Source organism: Lissotriton vulgaris, chromosome 6 (assembly GCF_964263255.1).
Source record: "Lissotriton vulgaris chromosome 6, aLisVul1.2, whole genome shotgun sequence".
Lineage (NCBI taxonomy): Eukaryota > Metazoa > Chordata > Amphibia > Caudata > Salamandridae > Lissotriton > Lissotriton vulgaris.
Window position 1 is genome coordinate 1,714,404,393 of NC_141694.1, and position 27,325 is coordinate 1,714,431,717.

At 46.4% G+C, this 27,325-nt stretch overlaps 1 protein-coding gene across 1 annotated transcript in view; it reads right to left on the reverse strand.

The window, feature by feature from the left end:
* The window catches only part of RAB3GAP2 (RAB3 GTPase activating non-catalytic protein subunit 2), a 684,945-nt gene that overhangs the window by 338,519 nt on the left and 319,101 nt on the right, over positions 1-27,325 (reverse strand). The window contains exons 17-21 of the mRNA XM_086927924.1: positions 25,313-25,377; positions 25,118-25,208; positions 22,180-22,307; positions 19,007-19,220; positions 10,767-10,864 (exon numbers count right to left, since the gene is read on the reverse strand). Coding sequence (XP_086784050.1) covers positions 10,767-10,864; positions 19,007-19,220; positions 22,180-22,307; positions 25,118-25,208; positions 25,313-25,377 — 596 coding nt within the window. The remainder of the gene's footprint in view (positions 1-10,766; positions 10,865-19,006; positions 19,221-22,179; positions 22,308-25,117; positions 25,209-25,312; positions 25,378-27,325) is intronic.

Below are 27,325 nucleotides of genomic sequence, written 5' to 3' on the forward strand. Positions count from 1 at the left end.
TAACTCACAGTGAGCAGATTTCCCATTGCACCCTCCCCAACTCGTTTTCCCTTATTTGGACACTCACACTCAATTTCATTAGTAGCTGAGCTGTAGATGCCCCAGATGGACTTCTGAAAGCTCATTGGCCTTAAGGAACTGAAGCCAGACTGCTACCCAGGATGGGAAGTGACTATATGCAAATCGGTGTTGGTACTGCTTTCAATCCAGCTCAACATGCCAGGTAACATCCCTTATGATTGAGAACCGAGCAAATCCAGACTGGATTCAGTCTTGTTGAGCCTCATCAGTGAGATGCATATGGGTACTCCCGTGGGGAGTATGCACATGTTCTCACTGATGAGAAAGGAATGACCATTAGGCAGCTGGACGAGTGTAAATGGTACAGAACCTGGAAAAAGGCAGGCCCACAGGTATGGACAGGATGCAAAGTGTTCTTTCTTTTTGACAGTGTTAAAATGGTCTGGGCTTCTCCTTAGGCGGTTCTATCTAAATCAGTAAACTCTCCAACACAAGAACAGATGCATGACCTAGTTTAAAAAGTCTACCTCCTCGTGTCCTAAACATTAAGAAACCAAATCCATAAAATAGTTTCCGCATTCTGTTGCAACGCATGCCTTTACCACGCATGCGTTACAACGCAAATGCCTTCACCACGTATAACCTTTACCAGTCATGCTTTTACAACGTATTTTGTTGTAAAGCATGTATGGTAAAAGCCGCCCTTAACACCTGACCCTGCTCTAAGCCCTAAATCTAGACCCCAGAGAGCCCCTGCTCTGTTAAAAAAAAAAATCAGTTTCTGCCCTGATCCCTACATCTAGACCACAGCGTGCTCCCCGCCCTGTTAAAAAAATACCAGATCCTGCCCTAAGCCCTAAATCTAAGCTACTGCTTAAATGGTCCAGTGTTTTATTTCCTAATTTGAAAGGGAAACTCATCATCCAATAAACAGATGCAGTTTATCCTAAAAGTGTACTCAGCTTTGACAGTGGTTGTCAGCGATTTTAAAAGGACGCATGGGGGGGCGTGGCCAAGATGGCGGGGTGAGCGGACGCTTCCTCCCGCAGCTCCTCCGGCCCGACTGAGCTCGAGCCCTTTTCTTACGCTTATCTCCCCCCGCTGATGCTCAGCGTGTGAGAGGAGAGTAGCGGAGCACCAGGCGCACACATTGATGTCACTTTGGCCCTGATCGCCTCGCGAAAAGTATCTCAAAACCCGATCGAGATCGAAGAGCGACGGAGAGCCTGGGAGGCGGAGCGAGGTGGAGCGCTGTCCGGAAGCCTTGGCTGGGCCTGGTGCTGAAAGCTGACGATCGGGAAGGAGCCGGACCCGTAGCTCGACGGAGAATAAAGGAGCGCTGCGGGCAGGGCCCTGGCGGCACGGTGGACTTTGGTCGTGTGCTTTGGCGCCCGGACTTGTGTCGGCGGTGCCCCACGCTGTGTGGGCCCGGCCCCAGTAGACGAAGCTTTGTGGACTTATTGCTAAGGACGGACCATTTGGGCCCCTTTGTGTGACTGCACGAACACTGGCTGTGGTACTTCTCCGATTGCTGTGATTCTGGGGGACCCCCGGTGGGGTCGCCGGACCTGGCCGTTCTGCCCTGCCCCACCCTGCCGCCATTTTGTCCCCGAGGGATCAGTATTGCCGGCCTCCACTGCAACCCCTTGCTGCGGGAGTCTGTGCCCGCTGCTGGGCTCCCTCTCTGTGAGGCGTCTTGGTGGGGGACCCCCTGCTTTGGCTCTCCGCTGCCGTCTCGGCTGAGGCGCCGCGGCTGGCAGTGCCCGGACTGGTCCGCCATTTTGTCACTTGTGGCGCAGCGACTTTGCCTGCCAGGAGATCCCCGCATTGGGCGCTTGCCGGCGGCTGGGCATCCCCGGGGCGGCTGACCCTGTGCCCATTCATCGGTTGCAACGACTGCGATGGCTGGAAGAGGCGGTTCGAGGAAGGGGGACCGCACCCTGCCGGACATGCTTGGCAGGGCCCAACAACTGCGGGACAGGACACAGCCGTCGCCGGGATCCTCCCGGGCCTCGGCGGATACGAATGGAGGGGAGCCACCGGTCACGAGGTCCTTTATGGAAGAACTGTTTAGCTCCCTCAAAGAGGACTTCCAAACGCTGAAGCGGGAAGAGGCCAGTGAGGTCCGTGAAGTGCGAAGGGAGGTGGAGGGCCTCGGCGAGCGAGTTGAAACGGTGGAAACGGCGGCCCAGCGCCGGGACGAAGAGATAGTCCGTCTGCAACAGGACGTTCTCCGCCTTCGGGAGCAGTGTGTTGAGCTCCAAGCCCACTCCGAGGACCTTGAGAAGAGGTCACGGAGGAATAACATTCGGGTACGTGGTGTGCTGCCCGCGGACGAGGGGACCGACTTGGTGGGCTATCTACAAGGCCTGTTCCGGGAGATCCTGGGGGAGGCGGCGGACTTCCCTATTCGCATCGATAGGGCACACAGGGTTGGCCGACAGCACCAGTCATCGGCGCCCCCACCGGACATTTTGGCTTTCTTGCCCGACTTCCCGCTGAAGGAACGCATCATGACTGAGGCCCGCAGGAAACAGCCCTTGACTTTCCGGGACCGGCCTGTGGCGCTCTATCAGGACCTATCCGCCATCACGCTGCAGAAACGCAGGTCCTTCCGGATTGCCACTGACTTTCTGCGCGAACACGAGACGCCATACTCTTGGGGACATCCCTTCCGCCTGATCTTCCGGTGGAATGGGGTGCTGCATCAGCTGCGCTCCTTGCAGGACGTCTGTGGGGTCCTGGGGCTTGCGGAGGAGGAAGGAGCTACACCGTCATGGAGGCGCTCAGAGCGACGGAGCTGGCGGCGGTCGACGAGGAGACAATCTGCGGCCAGCGCAGGACGCCGGGACTCCCCTACCATCAGGGCGGACATGGCCGACGCTTTGAGGGCAGCTGCTGGGGGCTCGGCCGGCTCCCCCGAGGTGGCCATGACGGCCTAACACTTACTCCGGGGGGAGATACTCTCAGCTTCTTTGATGCTTGGTTCGGGTCGGGGAGGTCGGGAGGGAGAGGATAGAGGTGAGTGGCTGAACGTCCACTTTGCTTTTTCTTTCTACGGACTTGCCCCTTCTGGGGCCAGATTGAGACAATGGGGTGTTTAAGTTTACATTTGGCTAGTTGCCATGGTTGTGTTTGGGGTGGGTGTAAGGGTTGTTTTACTGTTAAGGGGGTCCCGTCTGAAGAGGTCTGTGCTCGCGCTGAGTCTGACTTGGCTTCGCCTGCGCTGCTGCCCCGCGCGCCCCTCCCGCTGATCCCTTGCCCTGTGCATAGCGTCCCTGATCCCCGAGAAGAATGTCATCTCTAAAAGTAGTGACCCTTAACGTTAAGGGCCTGAATAACCCTGTGAAGCGCAGAGCGATCTTATCTTTGCTGGAGGGGACGCAGGCGGACATCTGCCTCCTGCAGGAGACCCACTTATTGTCCCGGGATTGCCATAGGCTGCGCTCTGCCAAGTTCCCCACCCAGTTCTTCTCCTCGGCTGCGAACAAGACTGCGGGGGTGGCCATTCTGCTAGCGAGCTCCTTTAGGGGGGAGGTTTTGTATAAGTACGCTGAACAGAAGGGGAGGCTTCTTGCCTATCGCATGCGCTTAGGAGGCATAGCGTTCACGGTTGGCTCTGTTTACAGCCCAAATGACCACCAAGAACGTTTCTTGGACTCCGTGTTGGTGGACGTCACTGCCTCGCCCGACCGCCATGTCATCTTGGGGGGTGACCTTAATATTGTCTTCGACTCGGTGATGGACAGGTCGGCGCAGCGCTTTCCGCAGACGGGGGAACTGTCCCAGGCTGGGAGGGCCCGGATTGCGGAAATGGATTTGCACGACCTTTGGCGCTCCATGCACCCCTCTAATAAGGACTACTCCTACTTTTCACACGCACACCGCACTTATGCACGGCTAGACTATCTCCTGGTGAGTGGTCCGATGCATGCTGCCGCTACAGCGGCGGACATTGGGGTCCTGTCCCTGTCTGACCATGCACCAGTCGCTGGCGTCTTCAAGTGGCCAGCGGCCTCTCCCTCTCGGGGGGTCTGGCGCCTTCGAGATACCCTTTTGCACAAAAAGTCTGTAGTGAAACGCATTGGGGAGGTCATTCAGGACTATTTGATTCACAATAACAACACCGACACCTCCCAGGCGACACAGTGGGCGGCATTGAAGGCAGTCCTACGAGGGGAATTTATCTCCATCTCCTCAGCCGAAAACAGGGAGCGCCAACGGAAGAGGGACGAGCTGACCGTTCAGGTCCGGGAGCTCGAGCAGGTCCACCGCCGCACGGGGGCTCCGAGGGTGTGGAGACAGTTGAAGGCAGCGAGGAAACTCCTGTCGGCACTGGATCTTGATAGGGCGGAGTATGCCGCCTTGCGCTTGAAGCATGCCTTCTATACAGGGGGGGATAGGTGTGGTAAGCTCCTGGCACATCGGCTCCGGGTCGCGCAACAGCGTAGCGTCGTGCGGGAGCTGGTGGGTGCGGATGGTTGACCGTTTCCGGGGACGCAGAGGTGGCGGACTCTTTCCGCAGCTTCTACGAGGCGTTGTATGCTGAGGAACCCTCCTCGCCGCGAGCCGCCGAAGACTATCTGGAGTCGGTGACCCTTCCGGTGCTGGATCCTGCTGAGGCGGACCATCTGGAGCGGCCTATTCACGTGGAGGAGGTGATTTCCGCTATAGCACGGCTGAAGCATGGTAAGGCCCGGGCCCTGATGGGTACACGTCTCTGTTTTACAAGACCTTTTGCACGACTGTAGCCCCTGTTCTTACTCGGCTATTTAATTCCTTCTCCGAACCGGGAGCCATTCCACCGGATCTCCTGAGCGCGACGGTCTCGGTTATCCCGAAACCTGGGAAAGATCGGACCTTATGTGGTTCGTATCGACCCATCTCGCTTTTGAATGTCGACCTCAAGCTGTATACGGGGATTCTAGCGTCCAGGCTGGGCCAGCATCTCCCCGGACTGGTGGAGGCGGACCAGGCTGGCTTTGTGCCCGGCAGACAGACGGTTGACAATACCAAACGGGTGGCGCATGTTCTGGAGAAGGCCTCGCGGATCCCGGGGGAGCGGATGCTGCTGTCAGTTGATGCGGAGAAGGCCTTCGATAGAGTTCATTGGCCGTAGCTCGAACTGATTCTCAGGAAACTGGGAATCGGCGATAAGTTCCGCACCATGGTATTTAACTGTTATAGGCATCCTTCAGCATCAGTGCGGGTCAATGGGTGTAGCTCCAAGGGCTTTGCCATTGAACGAGGCACGAGGCAGGGCTGCCCCCTCTCGCCGCTTCTGTTCGCCCTCTATATGGAGCCGTTTGCTCAGATGATTCGTAACAACCCTGACGCTATTGGGGTTAAAATGGGCCAATATGTCCATACGGTTAGCCTCTATGCAGACGATGTCCTGTTGACTTTGGACAACCCTAGGAGGTCGTTACCTGCATGCATCCACGAGCTGGACACCTTTGCACGTGTGGCCGGCTTCAAAATGAATATGGGCAAATCGGTGGCGCTGGATGTGTCCCTGGCTGCGGCTACTAGAAGGGACCTTCAGCGACTATTCCCCATGCAGTGGTCCCCATGCAGTGGTCCCGGGATTGCCATAGGCTGCGCTCTGCCAAGTTCCCCACCCAGTTCTTCTCCTCGGCTGCGAACAAGACTGCGGGGGTGGCCATTCTTCTAGCGAGCTCCTTTAGGGGGGAGGTTTTGTATAAGTACGCTGAACAGAAGGGGAGGCTTCTTGCCTATCGCATGCGCTTAGGAGGCATAGCGTTCACGGTTGGCTCTGTTTACAGCCCAAATGACCACCAAGAACGTTTCTTGGACTCCGTGTTGGTGGACGTCACTGCCTCGCCCGACCGCCATGTCATCTTGGGGGGTGACCTTAATATTGTCTTCGACTCGGTGATGGACAGGTCGGCGCAGCGCTTTCCGCAGACGGGGGAACTGTCCCAGGCTGGGAGGGCCCGGATTGCAGAAATGGATTTGCACGACCTTTGGCGCTCCATGCACCCCTCTAATAAGGACTACTCCTACTTTTCACACGCACACCGCACTTATGCACGGCTAGACTATCTCCTGGTGAGTGGTCCGATGCACGCTGCCGCTACAGCGGCGGACATTGGGGTCCTGTCCCTGTCTGACCATGCACCAGTCGCTGGCGTCTTCAAGTGGCCGGCGGCCTCTCCCTCTCGGGGGGTCTGGCGCCTTCGAGATACCCTTTTGCACAAAAAGTCTGTAGTGAAACGCATTGGGGAGGTCATTCAGGACTATTTGATTCACAATAACAACACCGACAACTCCCAGGCGACACAGTGGGCGGCATTGAAGGCAGTCCTCCGAGGGGAATTTATCTCCATCTCCTCAGCCGAAAACAGGGAGCGCCAACGGAAGAGGGACGAGCTGACCGTTCAGGTCCGGGAGCTCGAGCAGGTCCACCGCCGCACGGGGGCTCCGAGGGTGTGGAGACAGTTGAAGGCAGCGAGGAAACTCCTGTCGGCACTGGATCTTGATAGGGCGGAGTATGCCGCCTTGCGCTTGAAGCATGCCTTCTATACAGGGGGGGATAGGTGTGGTAAGCTCCTGGCACATCGGCTCCGGGTCGCGCAACAGCGTAGCGTCGTGCGGGAGCTGGTGGGTGCGGGCGGGTTGACCGTTTCCGGGGACGCAGAGGTGGCAGACTCTTTCCGCAGCTTCTACGAGGCGTTGTATGCTAAGGAACCCTCCTCGCCGCGAGCCGCTGAAGACTATCTGGAGTCGGTGACCCTTCCGGTGCTGGATCCTGCTCAGGCGGACCATCTGGAGCTGCCTATTCACGTGGAGGAGGTGATTTCCGCTATAGCACGGCTGAAGCATGGTAAGGCCCCGGGCCCTGATGGGTACACGTCTCTGTTTTACAAGACCTTTTGCACGACTGTAGCCCCTGTTCTTACTCTGCTATTTAATTCCTTCTCCGAACCGGGAGCCATTCCACCGGATCTCCTGAGCGCGACGGTCTCGGTTATCCCGAAACCTGGGAAAGATCGGACCTTATGTGGTTCGTATCGACCCATCTCGCTTTTGAATGTCGACCTCAAGCTGTATACAGGGATTCTAGCGTCCAGGCTGGGCCAGCATCTCCCCGGACTGGTGGAGGCGGACCAGGCTGGCTTTGTGCCCGGCAGACAGACGGTTGACAATACCAAACGGGTGGCGCATGTTCTGGAGAAGGCCTCGCGGATCCCGGGGGAGCGGATGCTGCTGTCAGTTGATGCGGAGAAGGCCTTCGATAGAGTTCATTGGCCGTACCTCGAACTGGTTCTCAGGAAACTGGGAATCAGCGATAAGTTCCGCACCATGGTATTTAACTGTTATAGGCATCCTTCAGCATCGGTGCGGGTCAATGGGTGTAGCTCCAAGGGCTTTGCCATTGAACGAGGCACGAGGCAGGGCTGCCCCCTCTCGCCGCTTCTGTTCGCCCTCTATATGGAGCCGTTTGCTCAGAGGATTCGTAACAACCCTGACGCTATTGGGGTTAAAATGGGCAAATATGTCCATACGGTTAGCCTCTATGCAGACGATGTCCTGTTGACTTTGGACGACCCTAGGAGGTCGTTACCTGCATGCATCCACGAGCTGGACACCTTTGCACGTGTGGCCGGCTTCAAAATGAATATGGGCAAATCGGTGGCGCTGGATGTGTCCCTGGCTGCGGCTACTAGAAGGGACCTTCAGCGACTATTCCCCATGCAGTGGTCCACGGTGCCATACCTGGGGATTCTGCTGGCGCCCACATTATCAGAGATGGTTGCGGCTAATTACGCCTCCCTTAGCAGGAAGATCAAGGAGGAGCTTGGCCGCTGGAGCAAGGGCCTGCTGCCCTGGCTGGGTAGAATTGCGGCGGTTAAGATGACGGTGTTGCCTCAGATACTGTATCTTTTCCGCGCCTTGCCTCTCCAACCCCCAGTGGGCTGGATAAGACAAACGCAGGCTGACATCTCCCGCTTTGTCTGGCAGGGCCGCAAGCCGCGGATGAAGAGAGTACTCTCCACACTTGCCCCGGAGGCAGGGGGTCTTGGTATCCCCGACCTCCGTAAATACTTTCAGGCGGCGCAGCTGCGGTATCTAGTGGAGTGGAGCAAGTGGGAGTCCGATAAACACTGGCTTTTTCAAGACCAGGCGGTGGCGGGCCGCACTTTGCAGGAGGTACCATTCTTGCGCATCGCCCTCCCAACCTTTACGCCTCTTTTATAACGCGGGTTACCCTGAGGGTGTGGGACGCAGTATGCGAGGACCGGGGCCTTACCACCTTCCCTTCGCCGTTCACACCTATAGTAGGTAACCCGGACTTCTCCCCCGGGAAGGAGCCGGGAGCTTTTTCCCATTGGGTGACTGCGGGCTGCAGGGTGCTCTTCCAGATCTATGGGCCAGAGGGCGTGCTTTCTTTTCAGCAACTTCGTCAGGACTTTGGCCTGACAGAGCTGGACAGATTGCGTTACATGCAGGATCGGCACTGGGCCCTCCAACCCCAGGTGCGTGACGCTGCCGCTCGTCAAATTACGCCGTATGAGAGGTGGTTGGTGACCCGTACCTCCGATGCCAAGCTGATTACCGATTTGTATAAGTACCTACAACCCCCGCCGTTTCATTACTATAACCCGGGTAGGGAGCGCTGGCACAGGGAATTGGGCAGGACACTAAGCCACAAGGAGTGGGACAAAATTGCATACCGGGCGCGGCACTCTGCATACCACACGGGCCTCACGGAGACCTTTACTAAGGTCTCCACTTATTGGTATTACACTCCGGTGCGACTGTATGAGATGCATAGACATACTGACAAGGGGTGCTGGCGGGGTTGCGGGCGGGAGGGTACCCTCTCACACATTCTCTGGGATTGTCCCATGCTGACTGCTTACTGGAAGGAGGTTTTGGACGAGGTGGATAAGCATTTTGAGATAGAGCTGCCGCGCTTCCCGGCGTATGTATTACTGGGCCTCCCCAATGACCTAATGTACCCACTGAAGTCCCGCAGGGGTAGGCAGATCGCGATTGCGCTGGGGTCTGCGGTCCAGAATATCCTTATCCACTGGCGCACCACCACTGCCCCCTTCATCACGGGTTGGTTGCATAGGCTCTGGCACGTGTTTTGTATGGAGAAGTTGTCGCTTACGGTGGCGGGGGAGATAGACCAATTTGAAGAGCTGTGGCAACCCTTCCTAGCGCTGCTGTCCACCGAGTTCCGGGAACTCACATGCCCGAGGTACCTTAGACTGCTTAGGCTGACCCCACCGGTGACCCCGGCGGACTAGATTGATTGAGGGGCGGGGTCCTGGGGAGGGGGGTGCGGGCTTTTTGGGGCGGATAGTCTTAGTGCGGAGCCATTGGACGGGGGAGTTGGGGTGTTGTTTTTCCTTTCTTTTTCCTTCTTTAGTGGGGACGGGGGACGGGGGGGGGACGGGTTGTACTCGGTGAGATTGCTACTGGTTTTCATTGCTTAGCTGTGGAGTGTTGGATATGCGCACGGAGGTTACACTGACTGCATTCTTTCTTGTCCGCTTTTTATTTACTGTGTTCTTCCTCTGGACCATTGAACTGCTCTTCGCCATCGCTCCTGAGTTGCATCTTTTTCTTTACTGCATTGTATGTAATCCTAACCTCCTATCCCCCTTCCCCATGTCTTTTTGTCTCAATAAAAATGCTTTAAACCTAAAAGGACGCATGCCTGACCTGAACAAAGATGTTGCTAAGACAGCAAAACACAAGTTATCAGGATGACACACGAATGAAGGAATCCACTGCACACGGTCTGCCCTGCCAGATAAGGATTTTATCATAGACGTCACAGCACAACGAGTAAACTCTTGTTAGGCACAGGTCGTCAAGAGGAAGCGGAAGGATCTCTCCGCTCCTCTAACAACGCAGATAGCCTTGAACACGCAGCTGCCGTTACCAGCATATGCCCTCACCACGTGCGCTGTAAAAAATGCGTGGTGAAGGCTATGCGTGGTAACAGTGTATGCGTGGTTATGCCCACGTGGTAAAGGCCCTACATGGAAACAGCTGCATTGTAATGGCTATTTTCCGGTTCGGACATATCACGAGCAGGCTGGAGACTTATGAAGACATTTAGAAGTAATCTCTGATAGAGTTCTGTAATATGAGTGACCTTCAAATCCCTAAACATCTTGATGACATTTAACATTATTGGTCTGTAACGAGAAGCTTAGTTTACTGTTGTTAATGAATGGAACTGGGTAGATTGATGGAAGGTGTCACAACTTCGCTGTTTAGAAATAATCAAGTATGACACTTTAGAGATCTTGCTCTGGCCAACATTGTATAAATTAGTGTAAAGGAGTCATGAAAAATGCAGGGCATTTTAAATTCAAATATTTCAAAAAACACAACAGAGACTTTCTGAGCCAGGGGAAGCTATAAGCTGAAATATATATGGTGTTTTACACAAGACTGGTCATAAAGAAACAATATAACACCTATACCTTAGTATTAGCCCTGATAGATGTTCCTTAATGTTCTACATTGTGTACAATAAATGTGCTATGGTACATGCAAGAAAACAATGAATACACACTTTAGTAGCGGACATACAATCTATGAGAGACCTTCTCCAAAAATGAAAAAGAAAACATACTTTAACTCGGGTTATGGTGATAATAATGAATGGGTTATATTGAGTCCAGATAATTTAATAGATTCCATGCTTCTGCAAACACAGTATTCAATTTTAGGCTCTACATTAATCATCCTCTTACCAGCAATATCTGAGGACTAAATCCTGCCGATTCCAACACGTTGCACATTTCCTCTGATGAGCATTCTCCACGTAGACACTTTGAGAAAAAGAAACTGCCTAAAATATTCAGAAAGCACCAGTAAGCATCATTACTAAAACAACACTGTGCAATTCATTGTTACAAAATACATACAATATTTACAATCAGGCCGAAATCAAAGATTTATGGTCAGTAGGAATCACAACAGCATCATTAATCCATTCAACTCTAAAAAAGCTAATCAGATTGCAAATTAGATAATTTGTTGGCATAATATTTAAAAAAAATATTCAATATTGAAGTAAATGGTTACACTATGTTTTTTTCAAACGTTTACTTACATCTTAGCAAAGAATATCTGGAGGATTAACGCACTACTTCATCTTGTTTGCTACTGCAGGTTGTACTTAAAAGGGGTATCCAAAGTATTATGGATACTTGGGTAAGAGCTTAAAATCAAAAAATGACTCACCATTGTTCGTTATTTAAAATACCTTTCTGCAGAGAACACATCAATATATAGCCAGGAAATCAAATTCTCCATTTTACTGTTTAAGTGCCTGAATGCACTTTCACTTCTTTAAAAAGTCTGTTATAAATGACATAACTACTCACTTCCCGTTACTTCCTCCCCCTTCTCTCAGGAGACTCCTCAATCTCCCCTTAATTGTTGTATTCACAGTGCTAGTATTCGCTTCCTTCCCATTTATCCCTCACCTCTTCCAGTTTCTTGATTCTTGTTTCGATGGAATGTATGTTACTTGTACGCATATTATGTTTAGTAATATGTTACGGATAATGTTGCTCACCCAGTAAGCATCTGTTCTTAGCATGTACAGCTGTAGATTCACATGCTTTGCATACTCCTGCCATCTAGTGTTGGGTCCGGATGTTTGCAAGTTGTTTTTCTTCGAAGAAGTCTTCCGAGTCACGAGGTAAGGAGACTCCTCCTTTTGGTGATAGTGTGCATGGGCATCTACTCCATTTTGTTTGATTGTTTTCCCGCAGAGGGTGAGAACGGAGTTAGTAACTGTAGAATAGAGATGTCCATGCGTATGAATGTAAATTGAGAACTACAACAACTACAGGGGACCGCTGAGGCAGGTGGGCGCTAGTGAATCTACAGCTCTAAATGCCAAGAACAGATGCTTACTGGGTAAGTAACATTATCCGTTCGAGGCATGTGAGCTGTAGATCAAATGCTTTGCATAGACTATACAGGAGTATACTCCCACAGCAGTGGCGAACCTGTAGTGGTTGTGGTTGTTTGAAACAGTGTTTTTAGTACCGCTTGGCTTACATTTGCTTGTCTCGCTGACACATCTACGCAATAGTGGTTGGTGACTATGATGCGCCATAGACCATGTTGCTGCCTTACAGATGTCAGCTAGGGGAATATTGCCCAAGACGGCCATAGTAGCCCCTATTTTGCGAGTGGAATGCGCTCTAGGGGGTATTATTAAAGTTGTTTTTGCTTTGGCAATACATTTTACAATCCATTTTGCAATACCGGACTTAGATATGGGATTGCTTTTGAGTGGTGGAGAAAACGCAACAATGTACGTAATATAGTATGGATCTTTTAACATCAAGTGTGTGTAGAGCTCTCTCTGCTACAGAATCAGGTTGAGGAAAGAACTCAGGTAACTCTACTGATTGATTGATATGAAAGGCAGAAACTACTTTAGGGAGAAATTTAGGATTGGTTTGAAGCGCCACCCTATCCTTTTGAAGTTGAAAGAAAGGCTCTTGTATAGGTAATGCCTAAAGTTCACCAACTCTCCTTAGTGAGGTTATTGCTATGAGGAAAGCAACCTTCCATGAGAGGAATTGTAATTGACATTTGTGCACTGGTTCAAAAGGTAGACTCATTAGCCTTGTAAGGACTATGTTTAAGTTCCACTCTGGTGCCGGGGGAACTGTTGGTCCTCTTTTCAATCCTTCCATGAAGGCTTTATTCTTTGGTACTCTAAACAGAGACAAGTGTGGTATGTTTTGCAAGCATGCAGCTACTGCTGCTAGTTGTAAACAAATGGATGTGTTAGCCAATCCAGACTGCTGTAAATGCAACAGATAACAAATGATATTCTGTACAGAAGCATTAAGTGGATTGATATTATTGTTGTTACAATAGATAAAAAACCGTTTCTATTTTGCAGCATAACATAGTCTAGTAGTAGCCTTTCTTGCCTCTTTGAGAATATTCATACAGTCTGGTGGTAGTTGTAAATAACCAAACTCTGACTTCAGGAACCAAATCGCTGGGTTGAATTCTTTGGGATTTGGAGGTCTGATTTCTCCATGGCTCTGAGTGAGGAGACTGGATGTGAGGTGTAGCTTTTGATGTGGAACCACCGACTTTAACCGGGTGGTGTACCAAGGTTGACAAGCTCATGTGGGGGCTACTAAGATCATTGTGAGGGATGTTTGTATGAGCTTCCGAACCAGTAATGGAATTAGAGTGAGAGGCGCAAAAGCGGAGGCAAATATCCCCGACCAATTCATACATAGAGCATTGCCTTTAGATAGATGGTGTGGGAACCTGGATGCGAAGTTTGTGTACTTTGCATTGTGTACTGTAGCAAACAGGTCTATCTGTGGAAATCCCCATGGTTAAAAGTAGGGAAGAAGAACTTTGGGGTGCAGATCCCACTCGTGAACTGGCGGCCTGTGTCTGCTGAGCAGGTCAGCAATTTGATTGTCTACTCCTGGAAAGTGTTCTGCTAGGAGATACATTTTCAGATGAATTGCCCAATTCCAAATGCTTTGTGCAAGGCGCGACAGTTGGAGAGAGTGTGTCCCTGCCTGTTTCTGTTTTAAATAGTACACTGATGTCATGTTGTCTGTGCAGGCTAGGACAGTTTTGCCTACAAGGTGAGTGTCAAAGTCTGAGTGCTAGGAACACCGCTAGAGGCTTCAGGTAGTTGATGTGGAGACGTTTGTAATTGTCTGACCACAGCCCTTGTACTATGTAATGTTGGAGATGGGCACCCCAACCGGTTAAAGATGAGTCTGCTGTCAGTACAGTCTGTGGAATCGGGTCTATGAAGGGCCGCCCTTTTGATACGTTTTGGGGGTACCACCACTGCAGAGAGCGATGGGTGCCGATGTCTACCAACACTAGATCGGTTAATTGACCCTGTGACTGATTCCACTGACGCGCTAGACATTCTTGCAGAGGACGCATGTGAAGCCTTGCGTGAGGTACGATTGGAATGCAGGATGCCAGCATTCCCAGCAGTGCATAAAAACTCTGGCTGGTAATGTTTGATTGGGTTGAAATTGTAGTATTGTGGACTGAATATTGAATATCCTGGCTACATTGGGAGAGGCTAGAACTTTGAGAGTGTTGAGGGAAGCTCCCAGATAAGACTGCACTTGTGCAGGGCACAGGTGAGATTTCTGTGCATTGATTGTGAAAGCCAACTGATGAAGTAGGTGTACTATTGCCTGAGTGTATAGTGTACCGTTCTGGTAAGTGCCCGCTTTGATAAGCCAGTTGTCTAGGTAAGGGAAGACCTGGATACACCGTTTCCTGAGATGAGCGGCTACCACTGCGAGTCATTTGGTGAACACTCTGGGGGCCGTGGTGACGCCAAATGGAAGTACCTTGAACTGGTAATGTTTGCCTGATATCACAAATCTGAGGTATTTGCGATGAGCTGGATGAATTGGAATGTTGAAGTAGGCGTCTTTTAGATCTAGAGTAGACAAAGTTGCACTACTGTAAAAGGGGAAGTACTTGTTGTAGAGTCACCATGTGAAAGTGCTCTGACAGTATGTATATGTTTAACTCTCTGAGATCTAGAATAGGTCTTAATGAGCCGTCCCTTTTGGGAATTAGAAAGTAAGGGGAATAAACCCCTGAACTTTGGTACTTAAGTGGGACAGGTTCTATAGCCCCTTTGAGTAATAGAGATTGCACTTCTTGTTGAAGTAAGTGCTGGTGGTCTGGTGACAATTTGTGATAGAGGTAAAATGTTTGAAGGGTTGTTGGGAAGCTCCAGGCAATAACCATGTTGGATAATTCCAATCATTCATTTGTCGGTTGTTATTGATTCCCAAATGTTGAGAAAGTCATGAACTCTTCCTCAAACAGGCGTGGAATAGTTGGAGGGAAGTTTGGGGAAGTCACTGCTATTTGGGGAAGGGGAATTGCGGGGTGTGGTGTTTTTACCTCTGCCCCTGGAACCATGTCCCCTATAACCTCCTCTGAAAAATCCCCTTGAAAAAGATGATTGGGAATTATTTTTGTAGGAGGTAGTGTTTTTGTCTGTCCCTATTGACTTGGACTCTCCCCTGTAAAAGGAGAGCCGAAAGGAACCTCTATTTGAGGGAGGTTGAAGTGCTCCCATTGATTTTGCTACATCAGTGTTTTTTTAATTTTTTCGTGCGCTTGATCAACTTCAGGGCCGAAAAGATTTTTCTAGTCAAAAGGTATCTTGAGAATAGATTAATTGATTTCAGGTTTGAATCCTGAAATCCATAACCAGGCATGTCTTCGGACTGGAGTAGGATGCTAGTATTTACCTCTCTAGCTGCAGTGACAGCCGCATCTACAGCGCATCTACTGGAAGTGTTGGAAATTAGTTTACCTTCTTGAACTAAATCCTAAGCTTTGGCCTTATGCTCATCTGGGATACACTGTAGTAATTGCTCCATTCTGTCCCAGTGGGACCTATCGTATCTAGCTAAGAGACCTTGGGTGTTAGAAATACACCAATTATTAGCTGCTTTCTCAGCTATACGTTTGCCAGAAGCATCAATCAGTTTTGACTCTTTATCTGGCAGAGCAGTATCTCCAGACCATTCAGAATTAGCACGCTGTCGAGCAGTGGATACTAATAAAGAGTCAAGTGGTAACTGACCTTTAATGAAAATAAGGTCTGTTGGGAAAAGTGTGCTTTTTTAATCAACTCTAGGAGTGAGGATTCAAGCCTCAACATACCATTAAGCTTAGGCAGTGTCTGGCTGGACTTGTGTTCCTAGATTCTCAAAGAGAAAATCCTCCTCTAAGGATTCTTTATGGCGCTCCACCCCATGGTAATATGCAGCTCTAGCAATGAACTCTTGATATGACAGATTGTCATCAGGTGGAGATGGTCTGGCAGGGTAAAGATCTGTGTCTTTATCCTCTGGAGGATCAACTGTATAATCCATTCAAGGATCTACTGGTAACTCTGTGTCATCATCATCATCAGTATCACCTGCATCAAGGTGAGGTAGAGGAGACTGATAAGGTGTGATGTGTAAAGGATAACTCTGTGGTGGAGAGAGAGGAGGAGGAGGAGATGGTAGTGTGTGGAAAGGACTAGTACCCACATTTTTCCGCTTCAATGGAGTGTTATAAGGAAGCTTGTGCTTGGAGGGCGGATTAACATGAATATGCCCTGTGCCAGGATTAACATAGAGTTTTTTCTGTTTCGGATACGACTTAGGTGGTACAACGTCCATGTTTGGATAAGGTTGCTTTATGGGCAGCTCTTTAGTTTTCTGCACCAAAGCTTTCAGAGCCGAGCTGGAATGTCCTCACGGAGCTTAAGATTTCAGCTCCGAGGAATGTTTCTTTGGTTTCGGTGTCGAAGGTTTTGGCTCCGAACGGATTTTATGAAAAAAGCCCAAAGGTTTCGGCTTAGAAGTGGGTTTTGGCCGACTCTGTCCTAAGCCAGAAGGCTTGTCAGAGTGTTTTGGTGCCGAGTTGGAAGGCAGAGCGTCAGAAGTCTCTTCTCGGTGCTGGCTTGGAGGCAGAGGTGGTGCCGAAGCCTTAGATTTTTAGGGAGGAGGGGTCTTCTCTACTCACGTCCCCCTTGTCCCTGCGGCACATCATCATGATCAAGGAAAATCTGCAACTTTGATTCGGAGTCAGATGCCACTGAAGCCTGTTCTTCTTCAGCCGCTGAGACCTCCTCTTGCTCAAAGTCTTCGCCGAAGAGATCTGGTGTGTCATCCAACTGCTGCAGCTGCATCTCTCGTCGTCGAACTCAATGATCACAGAGAGTTTTCTTCGATCTGAAGGATCGGCACGTGTCACAGTTTTGTTATTTGTGCTCTGGAGACAAGCACAAGTTACACACCTGATGTAAGTCTGTAGGCGGATACTTCGCGTGGCACAGGGGGCAGAACTTGAACGGAGTCCATTCCATCCACAAAAATCCATACCGAGGTGGATAGGCCATAAGGCCGCCAGTGAATTTTCCGATCAAAATTGGAGATTTTTAGTCATCGAGTCGAATTGCGGAGAAAGGGAAACGCAATCGAAAACAATAGCGTTGAGGGTACAGTGGACATCGAACCATAGGAATGATTTTGAAGCGGAGTGCAGCAGTACACGCCCGAACCCAGTGGCGGAAAAAAACAATCTAACAATGGAGTGGATGCCCATGCGCACTAACACCGAAAGGAGTCATCTTATCTCGTGACTGGAAAGACTTCTTCGAAGAAAAACAACTTGCAAACATCCGGACCCAACACTAGATGGCAGGAGTATGCAAAGCATGTGATCTACTGCTCACATGCCTTGAACATGTTGTTACATTGTAAAGCACTCTAATACCTCTTGATAAAGCAGTGCAATAGAAAGGCAGAGTAAACAAACAAATAAATGGTGAGATAAATTGAGAGATTAGGTAGTGACAGGTTGTGGTATAGTGGTTTGTGGTAGAGAGAGGTGAAGTAGATAAAAGTCTGAGAGAGAGGTAAAGAATTTGAGGTACAGATGGAGAGCCAAAATGGAAATGGAGCACTGGAGTTGCAGAGAGGTGGGTGAGGCAACGGTCGAGGGAAGGAGAGGGCGGCGAGATGTAGAGCTATGCAAAAATAGAGAGAGGCAGCGTTGTAAAAGAAAGACGGAAGGTATAGAGAAGTGAGAGAAACAAAGTGAGTAGGGTCAGAGAGATGTGGTGATACAGAGGAGTAAAGAGAGATGTGTGAGGTAGAGGAGGTGCAGTGAAGTAAGGAGACAGATATGAAACATAATTTTTCCACCTCATTTTGGGATGACCAGTCTAATAAGGCGAAGTTCTGAAGCAAACATGCCTTGCTGTCGAATTAGAAAAGAATGTGTTTGTGTTTTTGAAATACTGTTATTACAGTAGAACTTCTTACTGTTCCGATCTTTTTTACGGGTGAGGGACAGGGCTATAAAGGTGGGGGCCCTGGATGATTGCCCGCTTTGCCTGTGACCTAAAAATGACTTATCTCAGGGTGGTGCTTATTGCCCATCCGTCCAGTAGTTGAGATGGTGCAGCCCAAATAGGATGTACTTTTCTGCTGTTATCAATATACTGCCGATTCTGAGTCTGATGTCGGGGAACACAGGCTCGTCTTTCTTTCTCTACAGTTCTTATCTTATGTTTTCCTTGGTGCACTCTATTCCACTCTGTGCTTTTCATACCATTAAAAAATTAAACTAGTTTGCTACTAGGGCTGATGTTTGCAATATTGCTGCATGGAATGAATATACATGTTGTTTATATAATTATGTACATGTACAAGTTGATGATATATTCCCCTGTGATTTTAGGTGTGCCTGTTTGTCCCACACAACTTATCCATCTCCGCCCTGATGAAGGTGTTGCCCTGTCTTGGGCTATACACCGAAAAGCGCGATGGCGTTTAACTCTTCTCGTGTCCTTGGACTCTGTCTCCATTGACCTCCGGGATGATACACGAGAACTTTCCATTCGAACATCATGTGGCAGTTTTACCACCTTAATTGATTTGTGATGTCTTAGAACTGTGTTTGGTTTGTGGAATGAATGTGTATGCCACTAGGAGTGCATGCTAGTATGTCCGACAGTTTTGAATTTGACGTGTGGGACATTGTATATATTGATTGATAATACCTTATTTATCTATCTATGTATTTTTTGAAGTTTGATAAGCATGCTTGATATAATGATAATAAAAGAAAAATAATTTTGCAAATTAATTTGATTGTTGGAATCTTTGAATATATGCAGTTGTCAGCCCCAGCTATTGGTGTATAATATTGGGACGCTCTCTCTTGGGCCTTTTTGTAAATCTTATATATAGACAGGAGATCTTTGTTAGTGTTGGGGAACATTTCAACTGCATGTCAATGTGTGAAAGATCCATAGCAAGAGAATTGTTTGGTAATCCCGGGGAAAAAGCCCACTCGGTGGCTAGTCTTACATTTCAGATTTTGAAGTTTGATGATATATTACATTTTTTTAAATGTTATTTAGTATTCTACATACCTAGAGAGACACGTTCATTCTCAGTTATCTTCTTCACATTTATAGCTTCCTTTTCACATTCTAAGAACTCCAGAAATGCTTTCACAGGTATTGTGCCATCAATCTCATCTGCAAAGCGAACACCTTGTTTGGGGTATTCTTGCTTGTAGTTTTTCAATAACATTTGCAGCCTGGTAAACTCCTTTTCATCCATCCGTAGCAACGTAGCCAGCTCCTTAATAGAAACACAGCAGAATATTTAGGATTAAAAATCAAGACTATGTTTTTCCTCACTTTCTGTTTTGTTGGCTTTAATCATGGGTAGCTTCAGTTGTGTTCTTCAACTCTTTCACAGCCGGTCATCATAGCCAATGACTAGAAAGCTAAGCAAGCAGATCAGCTTTATATACAGTTCATAATAGCCTTCTTCCTAACTAGACAGTTGACGTTAAAACATTGATACAAATGTAATCAATATGTAAAACTACATTATATTTATGTGCACTGTTACCGTTTGCATTGTGTTTGTAGGGTCAAATGGAGCCCCTCATTTATATGAGCAATTTTCTTTCAATCTTTAATTCTGAAATCAAATTTCCAAGCAGAGAGACAAAGAACAGCACTCAGTGTATTCCAATGGCTTTTAAAATAGCACCAAGAAAAGTTTAGTGAATGTGAAACTTTACAAGTTATTAGAACATAACAATATAAACTGAAATATACTTTAGGAAGTACATAAAAACTAGTCTGTTGATATTACAAAACGAGTAGGAGCACACAACTTAATTATCAATTAATTTCTTTTTAGGAGTGCCATCTGTCTAACCTACCTGGGTCTCTCTCTCTCTCTCTAGAGACTAACTTTAGTTGTTCCCGTCTATGGGAGCTCTAAAGGGAATCAGCTGAACCTAGTCTACTCACCTTTTTGGTGCTCCTCCTTCATCACAACTTGCATCAGCCTCTATATATCTTTTGGGTTTCTTTTCTCCTCAATCCAACATCCCCAGCCTCTAAAATACCTTGGAGTGTCTTCACCCTTCAAAGTAATTTCCGCCAGCCTCTATATACCTTTGGAATATCTCCCCCATTCAATGCAATTCACCCTAGCCTCTATACACCTTTGGGTTTTCTCCTCCCCGCACCCCTCTCCCAACCCAACTTCCCTCAGTCATTATATATAGGGCTCCCGGTTTTATGGTATTTCTTTTTGAAACATTTCCATCTGTATTTATCCAGCTTTATTTTTTGGCCATCTTATTGGTACTTTTCCATATGAATTTTGTGTTTTGAGGATAAATGGAGATATAAAATGGTATATTTCTGCATTTATTTAACTGATAAACATACACTTATACTTTGATACCTGCCACATTTTAGCTAATTAAGCAACCAAATACATCAACACACTACATCTACAGGTAAATATTAGCATTACATACAAATGTTTATTAACATATGCCTTTATTTAAGGAAATTTAATGCTGTTTTTTTTTTAACTCTCCATGAGGTCTATCCGCTTAACTCTTGGCCTAAAATTCATGAAAGACAGCATGGAAAGTCAATCACAAAAAGCACAATTTTCTGTATTTTTCCGCTTTTACAAATAAATACAGTCAGGAAATACAATGTTTTCTGTCTGTATTTATCTGTAAAAATCTGTAAAACCGGAAAACTGGGAGACTTAATTATATACCTTTGGAGAGTCTTCCCTCCTTCAACCCAACTTCTCCCAGCCTCTATACACCTGTGGAGGTTTTTGCATCCAGGGTCTCCACTTTAAAACTGCAGCTTTAAGTACCTATATAGCACCACAATGGTATATCACGTTTTCGCCCTTGAAGTTTCTCCTCCCTTAAAAATCATGAGTTACTTATTCCTAGGGGTAACAGTGTAAAACTTATTATGGGTCTTTGGTTTTGCGAAAACTTTTCAACCCTTTCTTCACTTAAGTGTTAAAAAAACGGCAGCTACTCAATAAATGCAATTTCCAGATCACATGATGTGCATTATTCCACTTCTGTAACTCTATGGTACCAATCATTTTCTTGCAATATGCTCTGAAGAAGCTACAGTGAACCAGGAAATGCATTGGACCAGAAAATGGGGATCAGACTTTGAAAAGCACATCACTTTTCTCACTATGAGGACTGTACAATGAGGCATTGTGCAGAAAGCCTTTATGTTCCCAGCAAAGATTGTCCTCAATACTTGTTAATGGTCTATCAAAGGGATATATATCCAGTATCATTTATGTGTTGATTTCATTGTGGCTCAAAGGCATATCTCCAGCTATAATCCATGAAATATAAGAGGACGAGGCACAGCTATTCTGCCTCTAATTACCTCTGCATTGCCGTCTATGAGTCAGGTGGCGTGAAGAAGGTTGTGCCCTGCTGCAGAGCAGGCAAGACTGAGCCAACCTGGGCCTGTTATGTTGTTTGTCATACCCACAGTGATTATACTATCTAATCCTTCCCAGTCGGTCAGGTGTGACTAAGCGAAAAAATATAAACCGCCTTACAGTACAGAGAGGACCAAACCACACAGTAAAATATAACCACCTCATAGTACACAGATGGACAAAACCAGATTCTAAAACCCACACTAGCTTTACATGCGGTGCTCATCAGAAACCTCAAAGTAGCACGAACCAGGACCACAGTACTGTAAGAGCCTGATTATTTTGATAAGCAAACCTCTTTTACCCACCTGGGCATATATAACCTGCAAATTCAAATAACAATATTTGCTGGTAATTATTTGTGATATAGAATAGTATCATAATTGCTCTGAGGAAATGTGCACTGCTACTGTATTCAACCTGTTGCAGGTCCCCTCTTTATAATCAAGGCACAAACATTTCCATAAAGACATTGTTATGTAATGGGAGTATAGAACTCAATGTTTGATATGCAGCATCTTCTGGGCTCTCTGTAGAGATATAGGAGGTGTCCAATATGTATTTTCCTTTGATCTATTTTGTAGAACACTGCCTAGGATTTCCTATGCATCTAAAGCCTTTGAGATATGCAGGTCTCCTGAAGATTTAAATTCTTATTTCTACTAAAACAATGAAAAGCGCTTGGACTTCCCTCAAACAATCTAGTTAGCCTCAGCATAGTTATATAAGTAGAAAGACGGTTTCCATTTAAAAATAAATATTTCCCAGAAAGTTTGCAAAACAGGTCACTTACATTATCTGACACTGACATTCTTGGCTGTAGTTCAGCAGAATTCAATTGGCTCACAGAATCATACAGATGCAAAAGCTTAAGCCGTTGAGTACATAGCTGTAGTAGCCCTTCATCCACACTCTCAAGCTCTGCAAAACAAATAAATAAGGAAAATCTTTCAGACACTATTACTTTTGAAAATTATTCTTACATATTTGAAGCAACTGAACACAGTGTGACACAGAGCACCGAGCTAGGTCAAGTTTAATTTAGTGTTATTCAATGTAGAGGACCATCAATTAGCCCAAAATATGAAAATTACATTAAACCTTAACATATTGACATATTCTGTGAATTGGGCTATGACTATAGAATTGATATAGTGTCAGGGACAAAAAGACGAGTGGCACTTGCAACGCTAAGGCGTCCAACAGAGTTGGGGGGCCTGGCAGTCCCGGACTTTAAATCATATTACCTGACAGCCGAACTAGAGTGGTATGTTCATTGCAGTGGCATTGCAAGGTCAGGTGGTACCCAGTGCAGAACATTTCTTGTCAGTTTGTTGACTGCCCTAAAAAGTTTCAATACGTATTATGTTGACTTGTGGAAGTTAATTGTCAGACAAAGTTATTATACTAATTTTAAATAATAATATTTTTTCCCAGAAAAAGTGTTGTGAGCCCCAAATTGTATTTTTCTTTTAAAAACACAAATGTTTGCCATTTTGTCACCCCCCTCAGGGATGACACCCGGGGAGCCTGCATCCCCATTCCTAAGCCACTGGTTTAGTGGCTTGCACACTAATGCATAACGAGGGCGAAAGCAAGACCTCTTGTTCCAGGGCTTAAGAACCTTACTAAAACACTATTATGAGTGCGACTCCCATCTACAGAGGACTCACAAGAGTTCAGAGTCATTATAAAATGTTGGCGTCAATGCCTACAGAAAAATTACATTAAAAATCCCATACTGCCCAGATTTGCCCATAGAGATGCTGCATAAGTTACCACATGGATGTGCTTGGGAGCGCGGAGGAGTGGGTGACAGCGGGAGCTTCCACGGAGAGAGACTTGTTTAGAGAAGGGACATTGATGCCCTTTGAGGATTTTCTCTTGGAATATGATCTACTGCCTAGCTACTTTCTGCTACATGGGGCGATCACAGACACACTCAGGAAACATTGGTTCATGGGCGTAGTGGAAACCCCTAAACATCACTGTTGTCATTATATGGCCATTTCCTCAGGCACTTTTAAGGCTGTCTCTTGCATCTGAGGAGATATTAGAGAACACACTATAGGCCCATTGAAAAAAAACTAACATCTGTTTGGGAGGAAGCTTTGGGCATCTCCCTGCCACTGGCAGCAGGGGCAAAGGTACTAGACCGAATCCCCAAAGTGTCCTGTAATGCTTTGTTTAAATTGATTAACCTCTATGTCTTCTATAGAGCATAAATTACGCCCAAGCATAATAAACAGAGCTTCCATGTAGAGGGGGTAGCCTTTTCTAGGTGCAGAGCCCTGGGAGCCGGTCCTTCGAGTGTTGAGTTCTGGGAGGAGGTCACAGCGTAGAGTTGATACACTTATAGATGGAGAGGTCCCTTGTACCCTGGGTCACTGCCTAAGGGATCGGTTCCCCCATACTTCTAAAAATAAAGTGACCAGTACGTTCCAGGATCTGGCCTTCGTGCTGTCCAAGCGTGAAATCACCTTCAACTGGAAGTCAAAATATGTGGTGACGAGACATGATCAAAAGCCAGGATCGACCAGAAAACTACAGATGTTTTGAAACTTGTCAATAGATTACTGCTAAGGGGTATCTTTAAATAAATAATCCACCCCCGAACCTTACCTGCTAAAATCCATTCTAATCTTTGAATGAGCTGAATATTTTGATATTTGAAAGGGATTTAAGCCAAGTTATATGCTCGTGCCTCTTATTTTTCATTTATATACAAATGATTTGGAGGAGGGGTTGCATCAAATATTCTTCTCTATTGATGGCGTATTCATTTTAAGAAGAGGAAATTTCCTTCAGTGGTTTATCAGTACTCGAGTTACATAGATTATTTAGGTTTAAATAGCAATGTTGAGTACGAGTTGGTACTTACGGCTAAATAGGACTGGCTTTAATGTGCTAATACATTCAAACATATGCACGCAAAGAGCGCCAAACAAAAATGATTTTAGCACACACTAGAGCATTCAAGCCAGAGGACGTGGTTATCCCAATGCTAGTTGTGCTAGATGTGTACCTCTGCAGTGGGGCAGGTCACCTTGCAGCCCTGATAAAGGGAATAGAGTAACCTGACCATGACGAGGTGCTCGTTTTCAGAGAAAACAGCCAAGCAATGATTGCATCCTAGATGGGCTTTACTTTTTTGCGGAGTACAGTGCTCATGAACATACTAGAAAACCAGCTTTATCGATTACAAAAATGGTCTGGTAAAGAAAAAGAACCAAAGATCTCCAGAATCATTCACCTCTTGAAAACTGTGAGAAATAAGGTGAAAAAACAATATGAAATTTGCAGTAACTGAAACTCGATGGTTTTCTTTGTTTCTGTTCCGAAACAAAATGTCTCCAGGCTACTTGAAGCTTTAAAAATGCAGCCATAAACCACCAGTAATGATATTCATATTTTATAGTTCCTGCTAATACATATCTTATGCAGGGGTTATTAAACTTACACTGCTTTTGTTTTTAAGAGGCTAGTGGCTTGTTTCACTGCAGAGATTGTATCTTGTGTATCCAAACTGATAGAGATTAACATTTATAATTTAAAAGACTAAACAAAAAGGTAACATGCCCTGTGTTATTGGTTGAAACAGGGCAATACACTTTTGACAGCTGCATAAAGAACATGTGACCGTGTTTAAACACTCAGTCAGTTTTATATAAACCATAATAGGCATACTATTATTATGTGCCTTATAAAGTATAGCAAATATGTTAACTTACCTTGACTTTTTAAAGCATCAGTCAATGCCCTAATTATGCTGGTAAGAGAAGTGAAGGATATGCGATCACTCGCCAGAATCTTCTCCAAAGCCTGTCAGAAATACAACAAAATAAAGCTTTCCTAAAAGCAGGTCTTTAATTATATATGCTTATATGATTTTATGCATCAGAGCGATAGTGTAATTGAAAATATACCTGTTTTTTTGTTGCGGGGTACTTAATATCTACAAGAATTTCTTTTACTTCACTTTCTCGTGATTCTGTTGAGACAAAAAGATCATGTATCTGTAAGGTTCATACGTTAAGATGCAACAAGGCTCAACTGCTCACAAAAGTTATACTATTGGAAATGCTGCCTTATTGGATTACTTAATTATTCAGATTCATATTTTTACTATTAGATTTGTTCATACATCATAAGAAACATTTGAAGTGATCACAGCTTTCAAACATCAGAACACAACACAATATTACATTTTGACATATATAAATTATTGCTGCATTTTTCAAAATGCATTTACCAATGAGGTCATTTAGATTACAATGTAATATAATTCATAACCACTTCTGTAGCGCTCAAAACTCAGCAACTATGTTACTTAATCCCTTCGTGACACTGTTCTCAGTATCACTGTCACATGTGAGATTAACCTATTATAGCTCTTTATAGTGTGTGAGTAACCTTGCTGTCAAAATGGCAACAGCAGGCATTTGGCCTTTCTGTGACATGATCATCACAACAGGAACTATAACAAAGGCACAATCAAGATGTAAGTTGTTTAACTACAAACACTACAATTAAATGTGCTTGGGAGAAATGTAGTTCGATGTTTGTGCAACGTCTGGTGGCCAAGATAAGGACCAAAGCTGCACATACCAGTGGAGAAGCCATATTTGTGAGTAAGAGGTTAGCTCAACTTTATCAAATACAAATGCATCATCCTCAGGTCAACAAGCCTTCACTACAATCCCATGCTAATGTGAAATGTGACAGATCAGAATTTACCAGGAATGCAGTGACTATGACCAAAATATACCAACCAGTCAGCTTATAATTTCTTGCCTCGCCAGTATATATTTTGCCAAGGATTCCCACATCATGATGCATCACATATGGATAAAGAAGCTTGTGCTCTGAATGGTGCTTTCAGTAGTCTTGCCATTTATATGGTTAGTAAAACATCAGGCATGAACATCCAAGACAACACTATTATGTGGAGGACATTTCTAACCACACAGGTTTAAGTACATCAATAGGTCTTGCCGGAAACCTCAGATCACCAAATGAGTTAGGAATCCAATATATTGGAGGTGAAGTATATTAGAACACCTCTACATACTCTGCCATTAAGATACATATATGGCTTCACTGGTACATCTCTCGACACAGAGGGCCACGTCAAAACCAACTGTGGATGGAAATAATCTCATATAATCAGTAACTACAATTCCTCATATTTATGCATGTGAAGTCCAAGTCAAAGGACATTGTAATGACAGTGAATGAAAATAAGAAGAACATGTCTTGGATGTGAAATGATAATTATCAGGCTAAAATGATCATATTATGCTCCTAACAACACAAGGTTACACAGAGCATGTTATAGATCTAAAATCTTGCAATAGCAAGCTGCAGTAGTAATTTCCAAGTACAAACTTAGCAGGCCACAATTACATAACATCATTGTGAACAATAAAATCTGTGACTAAATGATAACGTCAAGCCATGGCCTAAGGAAAATGTAATAATACTTTGGGTGGATGCTATGTTTTCCTATAGATTCCTCAAGCTTTGAATATCCTTCAGACACCAGTATGGACGCAGAAACGTGTTTCTACAGCAGGAGCTCTTCAGCTTTGCCAGGTGGTGCCATGCTGCTCTAGCTGCAATCTCACCCGCCCGGGATGCGATGCCTTTGGCCGACTGGCAAGCTCCTGTTTTTTTTATGACTAATCAATGCAGGTCTGGAGCCCATCTCAGTGCTTCACCAGAGAAATTCTTCAGCATCAACAGCAGTTAGATCAATTATGTCCTCCTATGTTTTTCAGTGTTGACACCTTTTGCAGATGCCAAAAGAAGATGTCATCATTGCACCCACAAGACATGGGTATGTGGTGTTTTGAATCCAAACACTCCCCCCCTCCTCCCCCCTCCCCTTAGCCCGCGATTCTTATTCCTTGATGGCTCTAAAGTCCATCAGAGAAAAG